This window comes from Leptopilina heterotoma, unplaced genomic scaffold (genome assembly GCF_015476425.1).
Source record: "Leptopilina heterotoma isolate Lh14 unplaced genomic scaffold, ASM1547642v1 Lhet_190, whole genome shotgun sequence".
Classification (NCBI taxonomy): domain Eukaryota; kingdom Metazoa; phylum Arthropoda; class Insecta; order Hymenoptera; family Figitidae; genus Leptopilina; species Leptopilina heterotoma.
The window spans coordinates 2,582,510-2,601,340 of NW_025110909.1; the positions used below are offsets into that span (position 1 = coordinate 2,582,510).

Below are 18,831 nucleotides of genomic sequence, written 5' to 3' on the forward strand. Positions count from 1 at the left end.
GCGGATTCGGATTCAGCGCATCGGAATACATATGTCTTGACCCCAGATCAAGACACTTTATTTTTTTTGTGTGGCTGTGTAATCAATCCTTCCAATTCTTCACTGAGCCTTATTGGAAGACAAACGTGCTATCACTTTGAGTAGCGACTAATTAATCTAACCACACCTGCTTATGCTTTAGTTTTTAAGGACTGTGAACTCGTCCCCACTCTTTACAATACACACTCATACTTCATACTGTCGACACCTCCCCCCTTTAAATTGTCGATGATTTTTAAATTAACATTTATTTCAAAATTCGATGCAGGTTTCCTTCTAGAAGGTTTCGAATATAATTCAAAATTTAATCCTTGCAGATTTTTCTCAATAGCTAGATGCAGAGTTGGACCTGTATTATTGAAACTACAATTTGTGTAACAATTCCCAATACAATATCTTATCAAATTTAAAATACACTGTATAATTCCCGTTTTAAACATTATATAGAAGATTATAATTACAATACTTGCATATCCTATATACCACCGTCCGACAAAATTTAACTTTTTTTTCACACACAAAAAAATCAAACATTTTCGGAAACTAGGACAAAAAAAAATACCCGTGTTTGGCCGTTTTGCTGGATCAAGTCGTTTGTGGCTTTTAGGGGTGAAAACAACCCTTAAATGAAAAGTGACAAGTTATATTATAAAAATAGATTCAATTTGCCTAAAACTCGTTACTCAGGGGTTTTTGAGGTCGCAGATCACGAATCCGATGTCGGTTTTTTAAAAAATTGATCGGATTCGCTTGAAACTTGTTACTCGGGAGTTTTTGGGGTCGCTGATCACGAATCCGATGTCGGTTTTTTTTAAATTTTAAATGGCGGATCCAATATGGCGGCTGTCAAAATAAAAAATTGATCGGATTCGCTTGAAACTTGTTACTCGGGGGTTTTTGGGGTCGCTAATCACGAATCCGATGTCGGTTTTTTAAAATTTTAAATGGCGGATCCAATATGGCGGCTGTCAAAATAAAAAATTGATCGGATTCGCTTGAAACTTGTTACTCGGGGGTTTTTGGGGTCGCAAATCACGAATCCGATGTCAGTTTTTCAAAATTCAGAATGTCGGATCCAATATGGCTGTCAACATTTTTAAAAATAGATTTAATTTCCCTGAAACTTGTTATTCAGGGGGTTTTTGGGATCGCTGATTAAGAATCTTAAGGCAGATTTTCAAAATTAAAAATGTAGGATCAAAATGTAGATTACAGATCTAGAATGAAACTGGAAAATTTAATTGTGTGATTCTTTTTTGTTTTTTGCAATTAAATATTCTTAATTGATTTTATACGATTTTTAAATAAATGTCAATAGTTGATATTTTCACTTTAGAAGCATTGTTAAACAATCACTTTATATTTAATAATTCATCTTACTTACGCTTCCTATTATCGAATAAATTTACTTACCACAAAGTTTGCTTTGTCATTAAAAAAATGTCCAATATGCAAAGACACATTTGTAAAAATATTGAAATTTTTTGTAATCTTCATCTTTATAAGATCCGCCATTTTGGATTTTTAAAATCTGACTTAAGATACGTAATCAACGACCCCAAAACCCCCTGAGTAACGAGTTTCAGGGAAATTGAATCTATTTTTCAAAAAGTTGTCAGTCATATTGGATCCGCCACTTTGAATTTCAAAAATCTAATATCATATTCGTAATCAGCGACCCCAAAAACCCCCAAGCAACGAGTTTCAGGCAAATTAAATCATTTTTTAAAAAAGATGTCCGCCATATTGGATCCGCCATTTTGAATTTTGAAAAACTGACATGAGATTCGTAATCAGCGACCCCAAAAACCCCCTGGCAACGAGTTTCAGGCAAATTAAATCATTTTTTAAAAAATATTTTCGCCATATTGGATCCTCCATTTTGAATTTTGAAAAACTGACATCGGATTCGTGATCAGCGACCCCAAAAACTTCCGAGTAACAAGTTTCAAGCAAATCCGATCAATTTTTTATTTTGACAGCCGCCATATTGGATCCGCCATTTTTAATTTTAAAAAACCGACATCGGATTCGTGATCTGCGACCCCAAAAACCCCCGAGTAACGAGTTTTAGGCAAATTGAATCTATTTTTAAATTATTACTTGTCACTTTTCATTTAAGGGTTGTTTTCACCCCTAGAAGCCACAAACGACTTGATCCAGCAAAACGGCCAGACACGGGTATTTTTTTTTGGTCCTAGTTTCCAAAAATGTTTGATTTTTTTGTGTGTGAAAAATCGTGTCGGACGGTGTACTCTAAATACGTCAAAGACTTTTCTGTCCAACTCTTAAATCTTTCATGTGTTTTTATTTTATCTAACATCATTTCAGTATCTTCCATACTAATTTTCGCTTCTTCTATTCTATCTAAATTAAGAAATCTTGGTAATTTTGGTAATTTATCGTTAATTCATTTTAAGTCATCTTTCTCAAAATCTAATTCTATTGTGATTGTGTCCTCGAAATATTTAGTTATATTTCTTATCGATTTATTAGGATCTAGTTTTATTTCATTTGTATATAGCTTACATCTATTCCCTGTTATTAGAAAAGTACCCAATTTTTTACCATTATAATTATTATTTTCGCACACTATATCTATAACTGTCTCTTTTACAAATATACATATATAACCTATTTCTGTTTTCATAAACGTTTCATCGCTGAGTAGTAAAGGAGATTTTAGACAATTCTTATTTGACATTTTTATTAAATCCGCGTCACAATTTTCTGTTTGATACGTTAAATAATTCGGTTGATTTCTCTTACAAATTTTATAGTCTTCTATAGTACTACATTTTTCTAAATCTGTCTTGTCAATCGGTACGTATTCAGTTTTCGTTTGTAAAATATATTCGTGGTTTGGTAAAAACACCATAGCTTGACCATTAATTATTCGTTCTGGAATTGGTAAATTTCTTACTATTGCCAATTCTTCTTTATCTAAAATCGGAATTTTAATTATGTATACTAAGTGATGATTTTTAATAATTGTAGTGATATTACTAATGTCTATAATATGTTGATAGTTTCTCTCATCGCTTTCGATGTGATATTTAGTTCTAAATTCCTTTTCAAATCCATCAATAGTTTCATGCAACATTTTAGGCGTTAGAATTTGAGGATTTATAATACCATGTTTCCCTAGATTAATTAAACTTATTGCTCAATCTATGTCATCGTTCATTTCTTCTATTAAAGTTTCGACTATCAATAATTTTTGCTGTATAAACAAGCTCTTTTTGTTATTATTTATTTTTGCTTTCATTTGGTTGAACATATCGTAGTCTGCTACAAGTTTATTATCTAAGAACTTATAATCTTGAGATGACGAATCTAAGATCATTTTTATTACTTTAGTATTGTTTTTTATTGCTTCATTTAAAACCTTATTATCATTATATAATTGATCAAATTCTTTATTAATAATATTTAAATCTGAATCGCTTAATGTCCCAAATAATATTTTTGATGCGTCTCCTATTATATTTAAAAGTCCTCTTTTAACTCTTTGTTTACCCATTATGTTATATAATAGTGATTCTTTTTCCCTTAAACGACTAAATCTAGAAGCGATAGTTTTAATTTCGTAATTTTCTTGACATTCAGTCACGCATAGATGACTAACCTGTGTTAATATTTTTTGAATAACAACTATTCTATCTTCAGTTCTCGTAACATTTATCATAATCATCAATTTCCATTCCTCTGAATATAAGTACGCTTTTCCTATTTCTTCCTTATATATATTGCCTTTTAATTCCGTTATATTATAATCAGTTTCTGCTACAACCAGCACGAGGTTCATTATCAAAATCTTCATCAGAATTGCCATTGTTGTCGTCATCCAAATCGTCTTCTTCACTATCTAAAACAAAATATTTCTTAATATCTTCTTTATGTACCTTTCTATTATTTTCTATCGTGTATGTATTCCTAATTTTATGCAAAACTACATGTGGTCCTAACCACAAAGGGTCTCCTTTTTTTCTCATATGATTTCTTATCAATATTTGTTCACCGACTGCAATTGTCTTTTTATCAGTCAGAATTTGTTTTCTTTGAGATTCGTTGATTTTTCTTCTTGCAACATGTAATTTGTTTTCATGTTCTAATTGTTTTAATTCGTTTTTCTTTACGAGGTTCGTTATTTTGTTTGCTGTTTCAAATGCTTCTCTTGCTTTTCTGCCATTCTGTGGTTCAAACGGAGAAAATCCTGTAATTCTGTTTATTGTCATATTGTATGTTAACATTGCTTTAGGTAACTCTTTATCCCATTCATCTTTTTGCGCATAAATACTTAAATATTCGTTAATCTTCTTGTGTGATCTTTCATTCTTTCCATTACTTTGTGGGTGATAAACTGAAGTTTTTACATGTTTTATTTTTAAATCGGTCATTAAATCTGAGAATTCGTTATTAATAAATTCTTTTCCATTATCAGTAAGTATTTCTAAGGGTTTTCCGTTCGTTTATAAATATCCTTTCCACATAGCCTCTATGACTAAAGTTGCTGATTTGTCCTTCAATGATTCCAAATGCACATATCTAGTCAAAAAATCTTGAATCACCAAAATGTATTTATTTCCGCTCGTAGTTTCATTTAATGGTCCCACTAGATCTATTGATATTTTATCATTTGGTCCTTCTGGTATATCTGATTCTTCATAATATTCCTACTTTCTTTCATTTTGTTTAAATCGTTGACATAGATCACATGTCCTTTAGAAAAAAAGACATGAGCGAGAATCTCGAATTGAAGGAAATCGACTATCGAAAATCTCGAATTAACTTAAAGCATTAAAAATGTGAAACATAGAGAGGACACTTTCGTATGTAAATGAGACAGCTTAAGCGCAAATTAAAAATTAAAAATAAAGAAGATGGAGCAGATGAAGGCATTCACTTTATTGGTTGGCGCTAAAATTTAAAATTTTTTATTTTTTTTTGTTTAAATTAAAAACTTAAAAAATAAATTAAATTATATTATTTACAAAAGAAGTAATTAAAAAATAAATTTTTTTTTAATTCAGACTTCTTAACTGTCTTCAAACAATTTAGCATGAAGCAATTGGAAATTTTATTTAAAAAAAAAACTTCTAATACAATTTATTGTAAGAATTAAATCTTTTCTGATCTCGATTTTTTTATAATTTTATAATTTTTTTATTAATAAAAAAAAAGTAAATTATTTTAAATATAGGATTGGTTGGAGTTATCCTTTAGAAAAAAAGACATGAGCGAGAATCTCGAATTGAAGGAAATCGACTATCGAAAATCTCGAATTAACTTAAAGCATTAAAAATGTGAAACATAGAGAGGACACTTTCGTATGTAAATGAGACAGCTTAAGCGCAAATTAAAAATTAAAAATAAAGAAGATGGAGCAGATGAAGGCATTCACTTTATTGGTTGGCGCGAAAATTTAAAATTTTTTATTTTTTTTTGTTTAAATTAAAAACTTAAAAAATAAATTAAATTATATTATTTACAAAAGAAGTAATTAAAAAATAAATTTTTTTTTAATTCAGACTTCTTAACTGTCTTCAAACAATTTAGCATGAAGCAATTGGAAATTTTATTTAAAAAAAAAACTTCTAATACAATTTATTGTAAGAATTAAATCTTTTCTGATCTCGATTTTTTTATAATTTTATAATTTTTTTATTAATAAAAAAAAAGTAAATTATTTTAAATATAGGATTGGTTGGAGTTAGAAAGGATTGAAGTAATTTTTTTTTTTAGAAAAAAAATTTGTCGTATTTAAATGTATATGAAAATTTTATTTTACAACAACATTTTTAAATTGGTTTACATTATTATTATTATAATTAAATAATTAATAAAGAAAAATAATTTATTATGAATAACATTAATATAACATTTTTTTTTAAATATTAAGTTCATAATAATACATACTTATTTCTTTGGAAAAAAAATTTATGTCATAATTTTAAAAATAAAAATATAGAACTGCCAGGAAATACATTACTTTTAGTTGTCACAGACAGAAGATTTTCGTACAATTTTTTTCATTTAACAGTTTTTTAAACTGAAATGTACAAACTCAAAATTCATTTCTTTTACAATAAAATCGACTAAGACAAAAAAATAATGTATTTAATTTTATGACATTTAACTGAAAAAATTTTAGGCAGAACTACTACATGCTTTCAAGGCCGAAATTAGAGCTCGTGTTTCAGGGCTCGCCTTAAAAAGGCGAGAATCTACTCTCCGAGAGTGAGCAGCAGCTCCTGAGTAGCAGATTCTCGCCTTTTAATTTTTTTAATATAAAGTTCATAAAAACAAATACATATTTGGTAATAAATATAACTTATAATAATATTTTTTATAGTCAAATCTTAATATTTAAATCTTTGGAAAATTGTATAATATCATTATGAAAATAAAGAAGCTCCCAGAAAATACATTAGTTTTCGGTTTTAGTCGATTTTTCTCTAAGTTTTTGAATTTAAAAGTTTTCTTCCAATTGAATGTATAAACTTATAAACGTAATATATTCAAAATCCATTTGTTTTTATTATTAATAAAGAGAAAAATCGATAGGGACACAAAACTAATTTATTTTCTGTGGGGTTCTTAATACTTATTTGCTTTATAATTAATTTATAAAAGTAGGGCAGTCTTTTTTACTTAAATGCCTATTTTATATCTATTCTCGCTCATGTTTTTTTTCTAAAAGATTATAATATTATAAATTGTATAAAAAAATAAGTTACATTTTTCTAAATAGTTCTGATTTTTTTTATATAAAAAAATTCTTTTAAATAAATAAAAATATTTATTACTATTTAAAAAATTAAAGTTATTAAATGAAAGAACAAAAATTTTTGTAATTATAAACGAGTATAAACGATATAAACGAGAGATTAAAAATGTTATTTCTCTTGAAAAGGAAAACAGACGATGAAGAAGCAGCACTTAACAGACTTATGGCTTCTTCGGCAATGGTGGGAACTCGCTTAACTTAGGAAACTTCTGAAAATAAAATTATTAAATGAATGTACAAAAAAATCACAATATAATAAACATATAAATAGAAAAAAATCATTAAATGTATATATAGAAATAAACAGAAAATAATTAACAAAAATAAAACATAGTCAATCAATAAATAAAATTAAAAATAAATAAGTCAACAAAACTAAATAGAAATAAAAAATAAAAATAATATAACAAAAAAGAAATATAATAAATTAGAATTTTAAGAAAAAATTAAAATAACAATAAATTAAAAAAAATTGCAAATAAAATAACTTCATTACTAATATATAAAGTAATTAACAATAAAATAAATAAACATACTAACAAAAATAAATAAATAAATGTGCTAATAACAAAAAAAATAAATAAAATTAATTAATTATTAATGATATAAATATATAAGTTAACAATAAAACAAGTAATTAAAAAATAAAAATGTAACAAAAAAGAAATACAATAAATTAAATAAATTAAAATAATAATAAATAATATAAACAATTAAAATAACAATGAATTTAATAAAGAAGTAAAAAAACAACAAAAAATTAATTAAAATGAAAAGAAATTAGTTATTAATTATATAAATATATAAGTTAAAAATAAAACAAATAATTAAAAAATAAATAGAAATAAGAAATAAAGATGTAACAAAAAAGAAATACAATAAATTAAAATAAAAAGAAATACAATAAATTAAAATAATAATAAATAATATAAACAATTAAAATAACAATGAATTTAATAAAGAAGTAAAAAAACAACAAAAAATTAATTAAAATGAAAAGAAATTAGTTATTAATTATATAAATATATAAGTTAACAATAAAACAAATAATTAAAAAATAAATAGAAATAAGAAATAAAGATGTAACAAAAAAGAAATACAATAAATTAAAATAAAAAGAAATACAATAAATTAAAATAATAATAAATAATATAAACAATTAAAATAACAATGAATTTAATAAAGATGTAAAAAACCAACAAAAAATTAATTAAAATGAAAAGAAATTAGTTATTAATTATATAAATATATAAGTTAACAATAAAACAAATAATTAAAAAATAAATAGAAATAAGAAATAAAGATGTAACAAAAAAGAAATACAATAAATTAAAATAAAAAGAAATACAATAAATTAAAATAATAATAAATAATATAAACAATTAAAATAACAATGAATTTAATAAAGAAGTAAAAAAACAACAAAAAATTAATTAAAATGAAAAGAAATTAGTTATTAATTATATAAATATATAAGTTAACAGTAAAACAAATAATTAAAAAATAAATAGAAATAAGAAATAAAGATGTAACAAAAAAGAAATACAATAAATTAAAATAACAATGAATTTAATAATTAATAAAGAAGTAAAGAAACAACAAAAAACTAATTAAAATTAAAAGAAATTAATTATAATAAATAAAATGATATAATAATAATTAATATAAAATAATAAAAAAAAAAAATAAGTAAATAATATTAAATTCAAAAAAGTAGTATATAAATATAAATAAATAACAATCAATCAATCAATTTAAAAAATCAATCAAAATAAATAAAAATTAAAAAAATAATAATAAAAACACAAATAAAAAAATTTTATAATTTAAATAAAACTTACAGATTTCGGAGATGAATCGTTATGGATGTCAGAATCTGGATTGTTTTGATGCTCTCTCGGAGGAGTTTGTCGTTGAGTACTCTGCGAGTTTGAGGAATTACTCAATTCTTCAACTTTTAAGCAGAGAAAACCTTTTTTCATGTCTTTGGAAGTGGCAATTTCCTCGCCCGCGATTGTCATGTCGTCCACAGTAGACAGTTGTAGAATTAGGTTGTTAAGATTGCTCCGGAGTAAACCACGTGCTGTTACTTTTGATCCTTCTGGGATGTCATTTCTGGCAGTGTAACTTGATACATTTACAATTAGCTTATGCTTTAAATCGGTTATGCACCCACATCCATAGGAGTAGTTATTTAGAATAACATTCTCTACTTTAAGTTTTAGGAATGCTGTAATTGCTGAAAAACACCGATAAATAATACATTATTAAAAACATTCAAAATTAACTAAATAAATATTTTTTTCATGTAAATTTTTTTGGAAATCAATTGATTGTTTGTTGATTGATTATTGAAAAAAGTAATTAAAATTAAAAGAAATTAATTATAATAAATAAAATAATATAATAATTAAAAAAGGATAAAATAATAAAAATACATAATTTAGTAAATAATATTGAATACAAATAGCAAATAAATAAATACTTCCTCTATATGAGGAAGTAATATATAAATAAAAATCAATGAAATAAATAAACAATCAATCAAAATAAATAAAATGTACAGAAATAATAATAATAAACATAAATAGAAATAAAAAATAAAAATAATAATGTAACAAAAAATAAATACAATAAACTAAAATAATAAATATAAACAATTAAAATATCAATAAATTTAATAAGGTAAAGAAACAACAAAAAACTAATTAAAATACAAAGAAATTAATTCTAATAAATAAAATAATATATTAATTAAAAAAAATAAAATAATAAAAATAAGTAAATAATATTAAATTCAGAAAATTAAAAATTAATTCAATCAAATAAATAAACAAGTAAATTAATTAAACAATCAATAATATTAAATTCAGAAAATTAAAAATTAATCAATCAAATAACTAAACAAGTAAATTAATTAAACAATCAAAATAAATAAAAATAAATAATGTCACAAAAAAGAAATGCAATAAATTAAAATAATAAACATAAATAATTAATTAAAATATCATATCAATGAATTTAAAAAAGAAGTAAGGAAACAACCAAAGAACTAATCAAAATTAAAAGAAATTAATTATAAAATAATTAAAAAAAGTGTAAAATAATAAAAATAAATAAGTAAATAATATTAAATTCAAAAAAGAAATAAATAAATATAAATAAAAATCAATGAAATAAATAAACAATCAATTAAAAAAATTAATTGATATCATTGAAATATCAATTAATTTTTTTTGTGTAAAATATAATACGACAAATAATAATAATTTTTTGAATTCGATACTTACAAACGTTCTCACCAACGTATTTCCCTGCATCTTTCAATGCTATTTCTTTGAAGACGGTAATGTTCTCGGAGGGTGGAATGTGTTCCAAAATTTCGACGACGGAATTGTCCACTATTGATATTTCAACTGGTCCCAAATCATCCTTCTCGAAATAATACTGCATATTCACGCCCATCACTTTTCCTCTCGTGATTCGAACGATCTGAAACAAGATTAAAAAAAATATTTTTATTTAAAACTTGAAGTAATTAATATATTATATAAATATAATATAAATTAAGCAGAATATTTTTTGTTTTGAAAAAGTGTTTTTATAGGTTAAAACAAATTTCTAATGAGCAATACTTTTTATAAAATAAAAAAATAGAAAAAACACTTTTTCAAAAGAAATATTAATTATATGTGACGCTCCACAAGAAAAGGGACCTTATGACAAGAGTAAATAAGGTCCCTTTTCTCGTGGAACGTCACATATATTATACTTACGTGGTTCACCAATTTGCCATCGAACTCCTGTATACGTTTTGGCCATATAAGGATTCTTCGCCTTCTGCCGCTTAGATTGTCCAATATATATTTATCTGGCCGATTCCTCGAAGTGGACGAGTTATTCTGATCGTTCCCTGATCGATCGTTCCCTGATCGATCGTTCCCTGATCGATTCGACATCGTTCCTCCTGTATTTTGCCGTGGCTTGGGCTCCTCCTTCATCACAATCAATCCTGTCAAGATTCTGTAAATTTTTGAAAAAAAATTTTAATGAAGGAAAAGAAAGTAGGATATCGGGTACAGTGACTGACACTAATTAAAAATCGCTATAAAATAAAACAAAACATTTTATTAATGTTAATTTTAATATATAAAATATAATATTTGGATGGAATCTTTTAAAGTAGTAGCATAATTTAATTTATTTTTCACATTTTACTTTCTATGAAGATAACCTCAAAAAGTGAATTTTAAGGTTATCCCCACAGAAATTAATATTAACATTATAGCATTTTTTTTTAATTTTAAAAAATAATACATTAACAAAGTTTTTTTCTTTTATATTTATTGTGATTTTTAATATGTGACAGAGAAATTAAAATTATTATCCGAAACCGAAAAAACATAAACGAAAATTAATACTGCTACTATTTTAATAGTAGCTTCCAAAAATTGCATTTTATAATATTATTAACTTTTTTTAAATTTTAACATATACATTAACAAAGTTTTCTTTTATATTTACTGTGATTTTTAATGTTTTCTGGTGAAAGGGACCTTACGATATACAAAATTATAGGTTATGTTTAGAAACTCTTAATTACCTTACTGAAATAAAAAATTATTTTTAATTATTATTTTTATTTTAATATTTAAAATAGTTAATAAAAATTAATTATGTTTGCAGATAACCAAAGACTACTAAAATTAACCTACAACAATTTTTTCTCGTGCAGATCCCTTTCTTATTATTAAGTAATGATATTTAATGTAATATTTAAAATAATTTATATTAACGTTATTTATTATTATATATAAAACTTACATCGTTGTATCTCCATTCGTAAATGAATCGATTTCTTCGTTGCAGGTGATGTCGTGTTTTTCGATAAGTTTCTCCATATTCCTTTGTTCTTTCTCCACAGAGCAGCGTCCTTTGTTCTTTCTCCACAGAGCAGCGAGCACGTCCTTCCAGTTCAACGGTTTCGCAGTAAAAGAACGATCATCAAGCTTGAAAGTTTAGAACAATGGGACGCCGTTATATTATGGTGCCTTTACATGAAAAGAATAATTTACCTTAGGGTGCACTTACATGTAGAATAGTGGAGTTCGTTAGTCTTTAAGCGGTGTTTATATGCATGCGTTTAACTTTAAACAATAAGAGTAACAAGAATAAAGCAGTATCTAGATAGAGAAAAAAAGTGAAAAATGCGCGACGCAGACGCGAAAAAAATACGTGGCAATTTTTCGCGTTTGCGTCGCGCGTTTCTCACTTTTTTCTCTATGTAAATGTAGCTTAAGGGTGCGATCCCATGTGAGCAGAATACGTCGACCGAAAGCAGAAAATCATGAGTGCAAAAGAGATAGATAGATATTGTTCTTCTTTTCACTCTTATAATTTTCTGCTTCGGTCGACGTATTCTGCTCACATGTGATCGCACCCTAAAAGTATATGAAAACGCAAAAACGTTTACGTTAAAACGTAAGCATCTAGACATGGAGAAAGGCCTTTAGAGTGTCATATCAGGTTGTAGATTTTTTATCGAAAAAACTTGAGTTTCAATCTATTAAAAACGTTACAGTTTATGTCTATGTCTATACTCGCGCGCAAAGACGCACATTTTCTTTGTAATAAAAATATAATAATAAAAAAACCGCAAAGGACCAAATTGTCGAGGAGAAAAATATTTACAGCCTGAACATCTTCTTAATACGGTACGTAAGCATGCATCATTATAATTTAGTAATTATTAATAGTTTGAGATAATGCTTTATAATATAATTAACCTAAAATTTGCGAAGTGTAAAATCTAAGAATTTATTATTAATTAATAATAATAATATTATTAATTATAATTAATTAATTAATTATAATTATAATTATTATTATTAATTAATTTTATAGGCTTGAAGAAGTAAATTATTTTAGCAGGCAGAAGGAGATTTTTAACTGTAATGTCAAATATTATATTATTACATGTAAATTAAAAGATTTACACTTTTTTACAATTATATTAATTCATATTGGAATAAGAATATTATTATAGTATTAATTTGTCAGACATATAGTGATTTCAAAAGTTTTCCGAAATAAAATGTGATGTAATTGTAACTAAAAAAAATTATTAACAAACGTTTTGTTTAAGTGCATTTTTATTTATACGTCTTAAAAACGCAAATGTAAAATGAAAAGTTTTATATTTAAATTTAAAAATTGTAAAAAAACGTTTTGTTTATATACAAACATTTTCATTATTGACATAGCTATTATTATTATTTAATAAGAAAATATTTAAGTAATCTTATTTTTTAACTAATCTAATTTTATTAACTCTTTTACAGGTGATAATAAATCGCCAAGAAAGAAGAGTTCTACAGGAAAAAAGATTTCATAGATTTATCAGATTAATAGATTTACGAGATTAATAGATTTAACAGATTAACAGATTTATCAGATTAATAGATTTATCAGGTTAATAGATTTATCAGATTAATAGATTTAACAGAATTATAGATTTAATAGATTAATAGATTTATCAGACTAATAGATTTACCAGATTAATAGATTTATCAGATTAATAGATTTAAGAGATTAATTAACAGTATTAAAAAAACTAAAAATATATATAATTTATTAGATTTAAAAGATAAATAAACAGATTTTTAAGAGACCAAACAGATATTCAAAAGATAAAAACTATTTAAAGAGATAAAACAATAGAAAAGATTAATTTTTTAATTTAAAGAGATAAAACAGATTGATAAAGAAATAAAACATAAAACAGATTGGATAAAATTGATTTTTTAAAAAATTAAGTGTGTACAAATACAAAAAGTTGAAAAATGAAAAGAATAGTTCCTGATCGGAAACGAAAATCACGAGAATGTAAAAATAGAATTGTACATGAGCTAGAATGTTCTATAGATAACACGATTAATAAGAAGAATAAAATAGAACATGTTATTCAAATAGGAAGTATCGATAAAAATGATATCACAAATGGCTATGAGCTTAACAGTAATCAATCGAATCATTTAGAGAAAAATTTGCTACAATTTAACGAGCATAATTATTGCAATAATATTGAATTAATTTCGGTAAATGATGATGAATCAAACCCTAATCAGGCAATTCACTTGCAAAAAAGTTCACTGCTTTTAAATGAGCATAATTATTGTAATAATGTAGAATTATTTTCTTCAACTGGACAATTAAACGTTAGTCAATCTACTCAGGTTCAAAATTTACTACACTTTAATGAGCATAATTATTGTAATAATGCAAGCTTACTTCCTTCCACAAGCACTACAACCACTGTGCATTCTGAGTCTAATAGAGATAATAATTTTTTAAACAATATTTCCGAACATTATCTTGGTGCTATGAATGTTTTATGCATTCATTGCAGTGCAAAGCATTTTAAAGCAGAAAAAGTATCTAACAAAGGAAATTCTTTTAATAATTGCTGTAGTCATGGAAAAGTAGTATTAGATTGTTTGCCAGAACCACTATCAATTTTAAAACAACTGTTTGATGGTAAACATTCTTTGTCAAAACACTTTTATGATCATATACGTTATTATAATAATGTATTCTCATTTGCATCTTTTAATGCTAACTTAGTACAGTTTAATAATAGAAGACCGGGACCATACTGTTTTAAAATTCAAGGTCAAATTTATTACCAAATCAATACATCGTTATATCCAGCTAATGATGAATTACCAAGATATGGCCAACTATTTATAGTTGATGCTAATGAGGCTACAAACTATCGTCTAAATATGAATTCAAATTTAAATGCAGAAATTCTTAATGCTCTTCATAATGTCATGGTACAAAATAACGTATTTGCACATTCTTATCAAATGATGAAAGATGAATTGGAATCAATGGTGTCAGAAAATGATGGCCAGGAACCTGAACTACAATTGCTATTTACACTAAAGAAAGGACAAGATAAAAGACGCTTTAATTTTCAAAAGGTTAATGAAGTTGCAGCAATTTTTTCAACCACAGCAGAAGGTGAAATACCAGAGTCTTATGTTACAATACGTAATAAAAATACAAAAAGCTTACAGTATGTGAGTTCTATGGATGCAAATGTAGAACCTTGGACTTATCCATTATTTTATCCCTATGGAAATAGAGGCTGGCATGATAGTATTGAAATGGTTGGAAATAAACGAAGAGTTACTAGAAATGCTTATATAAAGTACCGAATGGCTATTCGAAATAATACAAATTATATTTTGATGGGTCGGCGATTATTTCAGCAATGGACAGTAGATAATTATGTAAAAATTGAAAAGGATAGAATGACCTTTTTGCGAAATAATCAAAAACAATTGAGAGCTGACACATATGAAGGTCTCTTAAATCATTTAGAGCAAAGAGCAACAGATGCAAATTGCCGCGTAGGAAAAGTAGTTATTTTACCGTCTTCATATATTGGGTCACCACGTAACATGTTACAATCGTATCAAGATGCAATGACTATAGTGCGATCATTTGGAACTCCTGATTTATTCATCACAATGACATGCAATCCAAAATGGAGAGAAATAACTGAAAATTTGTTAGATGGACAAACTGCTTCAGATAGACCAGATTTAGTTGCTCGCGTTTTTGAACTAAAGAAAGAAGAATTAATATTCACTATTGTAAAAAAGAAGCTATTTGGAGAAGTGAAAGCTTATGTTTACGTAGTTGAATATCAAAAGCGTGGATTGCCTCATATACACTTACTCGTGACATTGAAATCAAATTACAAGATTTCAACACCTGAAATTGTTGATAAATATATAAGTGCTGAAATTCCTAACCCTAACGAAAATTTAGAATTACATGAAATTGTAAAAGCTAATATGATACATGGTCCTTGTGGAGATTGGTGTTTCGATAAAGATGGAAAATGTTCAAAGCATTTTCCTAAATCATTTACTGACCATACTACTATGGATGAAGATGGATATCCAAAATATAAGCGCAAAAATACTGGAACCTACGTCCGTCGAGATAATTCAGAATTCGACAGTCGGTATGTTGTACCTTACAATAAAGAGCTACTATTACTTTTTCGTAGTCATATTAATGTTGAATGCGTAAAGGGCGTTAAGTCTGTAAAATATCTTTTTAAATATATTTACAAAGGTCATGATGCTGCATCTGTAATAATTGGAGATTCAAATAATACTGAAAATGAAGAATCTTATATTTTGAACCATGATGAAATTAAGAATTACATTGAAACTCGTTATGTGAGTCCTCCAGAAGCATGTGGACGTATTCTTAGTAATGATTTACAAGGTAGAAGTCATTCAGTTTATCGATTACCTATACATTTACAGAATCAACAATCAGTTGTGATAGATAATATTGATGATCCAGAGGCTATTAGAAGCGCGCTAAGTCGTTCAACTGAACTAAGTGCTTATTTTACATTAAATCAAAATGACCCTTTGGCTAAAAATTTTTCATATTCTGAAATACCATCTCATTATGTATTCAAAAAAAAAAGAGGTACATCTACGTTCGTATGGGAAAAACGAAAGTCTCAGTTTAATGTATTAGGACGTATGTATTCCATTAGTCCAACACAAGTTGAACTATTTCACCTAAGGTTGTTATTGTTATCTGTAAAAGGAGCTACAAGTTTTGAAAATTTAAGAACAGTGAATGGAACTCTTCATGACAGTTTTGTTTCTACATGTTTATCATTAGGATTAATTGAAGATGACAGTGAATGGGAGAATGCTATGACTGAAGCTAAATTATGGATGATGCCCCAACAATTAAGACGGTTGTTCGTGAGACTTTTAATTCATTGTCATCCCATTTCACCAGAGAAATTATGGGAAAAATTTAAAGATGATTTATCTCAAGATTACAGTAGATCAATGCCGGAGAATATTGCACATAGAAAAGCATACATTCAGATAAATACTTTGCTTAATGAAGAAAATTATAGCTTAGCCTCTTTTCCATCAATGCCGCAAATTACAGAAACTGATGACAACATCGACAGTGAATGGGAGTCTGAACAACATCGAAATATTGGCACACAACAGTATCTAAAACTTAATGAAAAGCAAAAAGAAGTTGTTGATAGAATTTTAAATACAGTTGACGATCAAGATAGTAACAATGATCGATGTTTCTTTATCCACGGACCTGGTGGATCAGGGAAAACATTTATTTATACAACCTTATATCATATTTTAAAAAGTCAAGGAAGAAAAATGTGTACTATGGCATTTACTGGAATCGCGGCAACATTACTTCCATATGGTAAAACAGTTCATAAAACATTTAAATTACCAATTGCAATATATAGTGATTCCTCACAGACTATTAAAGCACAGTCCAAAGAGGCGGATTATTTAAGAAGTATTGAAGTATTTATTTGGGACGAAGCGCCGATGGCTCCAAGACACGTTTTAGAATTAGTTGATCGCAATTTGCGGGATATTACAAATGACAACAGACCTTTTGGAAATAAAATAATGATACTTGGGGGCGACTTTAAGCAATTATTGCCTGTCAAAATAAATGCTACTCGTAGTGAATTAGTTGATCTTTGCATTAAATTCAGTTCCATTTGGCCTGTATTTCATCAATTTTCTCTGACCGCTAATATGCGTACATTGCCTCACGAAGTTGAATTTGCTGAATTTTTATTGTCAGTTGGAAATGGAACTGATAACGATAATGATGACAATTTACATTTACCAGAAAGTTGCATAGCACCACGGAATACAGACATTGTAGAGGATATCTATGGGGAAGTAATTAGGCAAAAACAATTTGAAAAGTTATCGAAAATGGCAATATTATCAGCCAGAAATGTTGATGTTGATGATATTAACAAAGCTGTCGTTGAATTATTGAATCCTGAAACTGAAAAAATTTATACCAGCGTCAATAGCACTAAAAACTGTGATAATGGCGAAATGGGCGAGGCTCTTTTACCAGAATACTTAGAGACACTAAATCCTCCATGTTTACCTCCTCATGAATTACGATTACGAGAAAATTCTGTTATCATGTTAATTAGAAATCTGTCTATTAATGAAGGTTTATGTAATGGGACAAGATTACAAGTGTTAGAATTAGGAAATCATTTACTGAAGTGCAAAATATTAACTGGCGATAAAATGGGACAAATAGTGTTTATTAATAGAATAACTTTGTACAGTGACGATCGTTATCCTTTTCAGTTTAGTCGAAGACAATTCCCAATAAAATTAGCTTTTGCAATGACAATTAACAAATCACAAGGGCAAACGTTTGATAAGATTGGAATAGATTTGAGGCGAGATGTTTTCAATCATGGACAACTTTATGTTGCTATGTCGCGTGTACGATCTTGGGATTCTTTAAAAATATATTTAGGAAATCAACGAGAAAGTAATATTGTAAAAAATTATGTTTATAAAGAAATTTACACTTAGATTTTAACATTTTTTATATAATTTTTATTATTTTTAGACACTGTATTAATAAAAATTTGATATGTTCTTTCACTAGAAAATACAACTCAGGAGAGTGCAGACCCAAGATAGCGTGAAACAGAAAACATTTAGAAGAAAACGTAAAGCAAAGCAGAATTTCACGAGTACAAGAGAAAGCCATAATAGAAGTAACAAAGAAACACGCAAAAAAGCTTTAGAGTGCGATTCCATGTGAGCAAAATACGTCTACCGAAAGCAAAAAATCATGAATGCAAAAGAGTTAGGTAGACATTGTTGTTCTTTTCACTCTTAAAAAAAACTTGCACACTTTCAGATTTTTGGTGAGCGAGGTCCGTGAAAATTTACGTTACTAAATATGATTGGCTTTAATAAAAGTTCATTTCCACGCCGCTTTTAGTAGAGCCAATCAAATGTCGTGACGTGAATGAATTTTCACGATCGTGAAAATTCGGTGCTTGCCCAAAAATTTGGAAGTGTGCAAGCGCCTTTATGATTTTCTGCTTTCTGTCGGACGTATTCTGCTCACAT

At 26.7% G+C, this 18,831-nt stretch overlaps 3 protein-coding genes across 3 annotated transcripts; 1 reads left to right on the plus strand and 2 right to left on the minus strand.

Annotated features, from left to right (window-relative positions):
* Positions 1 to 3,815: 3,815 nt before the first annotated feature.
* Positions 3,816 to 4,439, minus strand: LOC122500742. The gene has a single exon (XM_043609815.1). The coding sequence runs from the start codon at positions 4,437 to 4,439 to the stop codon at positions 3,816 to 3,818; it is 624 nt and encodes a 207-aa protein (XP_043465750.1).
* Positions 4,440 to 5,917: 1,478 nt separating this feature from the next.
* LOC122500718 lies at positions 5,918 to 11,843 on the minus strand. Its single transcript, XM_043609782.1, has 5 exons — positions 11,654 to 11,843; positions 10,606 to 10,852; positions 10,120 to 10,321; positions 8,671 to 9,068; positions 5,918 to 7,038 (listed from the first exon to the last, which is right to left on the minus strand). Exons 1-5 carry the CDS (start codon positions 11,728 to 11,730, stop codon positions 6,991 to 6,993), a joined length of 972 nt encoding a protein of 323 aa, XP_043465717.1. The 5' UTR covers positions 11,731 to 11,843; the 3' UTR covers positions 5,918 to 6,990.
* A 1,828-nt stretch (positions 11,844 to 13,671) lies between these two features.
* LOC122500743 lies at positions 13,672 to 18,517 on the plus strand. Its single transcript, XM_043609816.1, has 2 exons — positions 13,672 to 18,246; positions 18,359 to 18,517. The coding sequence occupies exons 1-2, from the start codon at positions 13,672 to 13,674 to the stop codon at positions 18,515 to 18,517; spliced, it is 4,734 nt and encodes a 1,577-aa protein (XP_043465751.1).
* The last annotated feature ends 314 nt before the right edge of the window (positions 18,518 to 18,831 follow it).

Excerpts from the sequence above, each read along its gene's own strand:
- LOC122500742 (XM_043609815.1), bottom strand. The coding sequence starts at position 4,439 with ATGACCGATTTAAAAATAAAACATGTAAAAACTTCAGTTTATCACCCA.
- LOC122500718 (XM_043609782.1), bottom strand. The coding sequence starts at position 11,730 with ATGGAGAAACTTATCGAAAAACACGACATCACCTGCAACGAAGAAATC. Across the intron at positions 9,069-10,119 it reads ATACGTTGGTGAGAACGTTT|CAATTACAGCATTCCTAAAA; the intron begins GTAAGTATCGAA and ends GGTGTTTTTCAG. Across the intron at positions 7,039-8,670 it reads ACGATTCATCTCCGAAATCT|AAGTTTCCTAAGTTAAGCGA; the intron begins GTAAGTTTTATT and ends TTTTATTTTCAG.
- LOC122500743 (XM_043609816.1), top strand. The coding sequence starts at position 13,672 with ATGAAAAGAATAGTTCCTGATCGGAAACGAAAATCACGAGAATGTAAA. Across the intron at positions 18,247-18,358 it reads ATCAACGAGAAAGTAATATT|AAAATACAACTCAGGAGAGT; the intron begins GTAAAAAATTAT and ends TTCTTTCACTAG.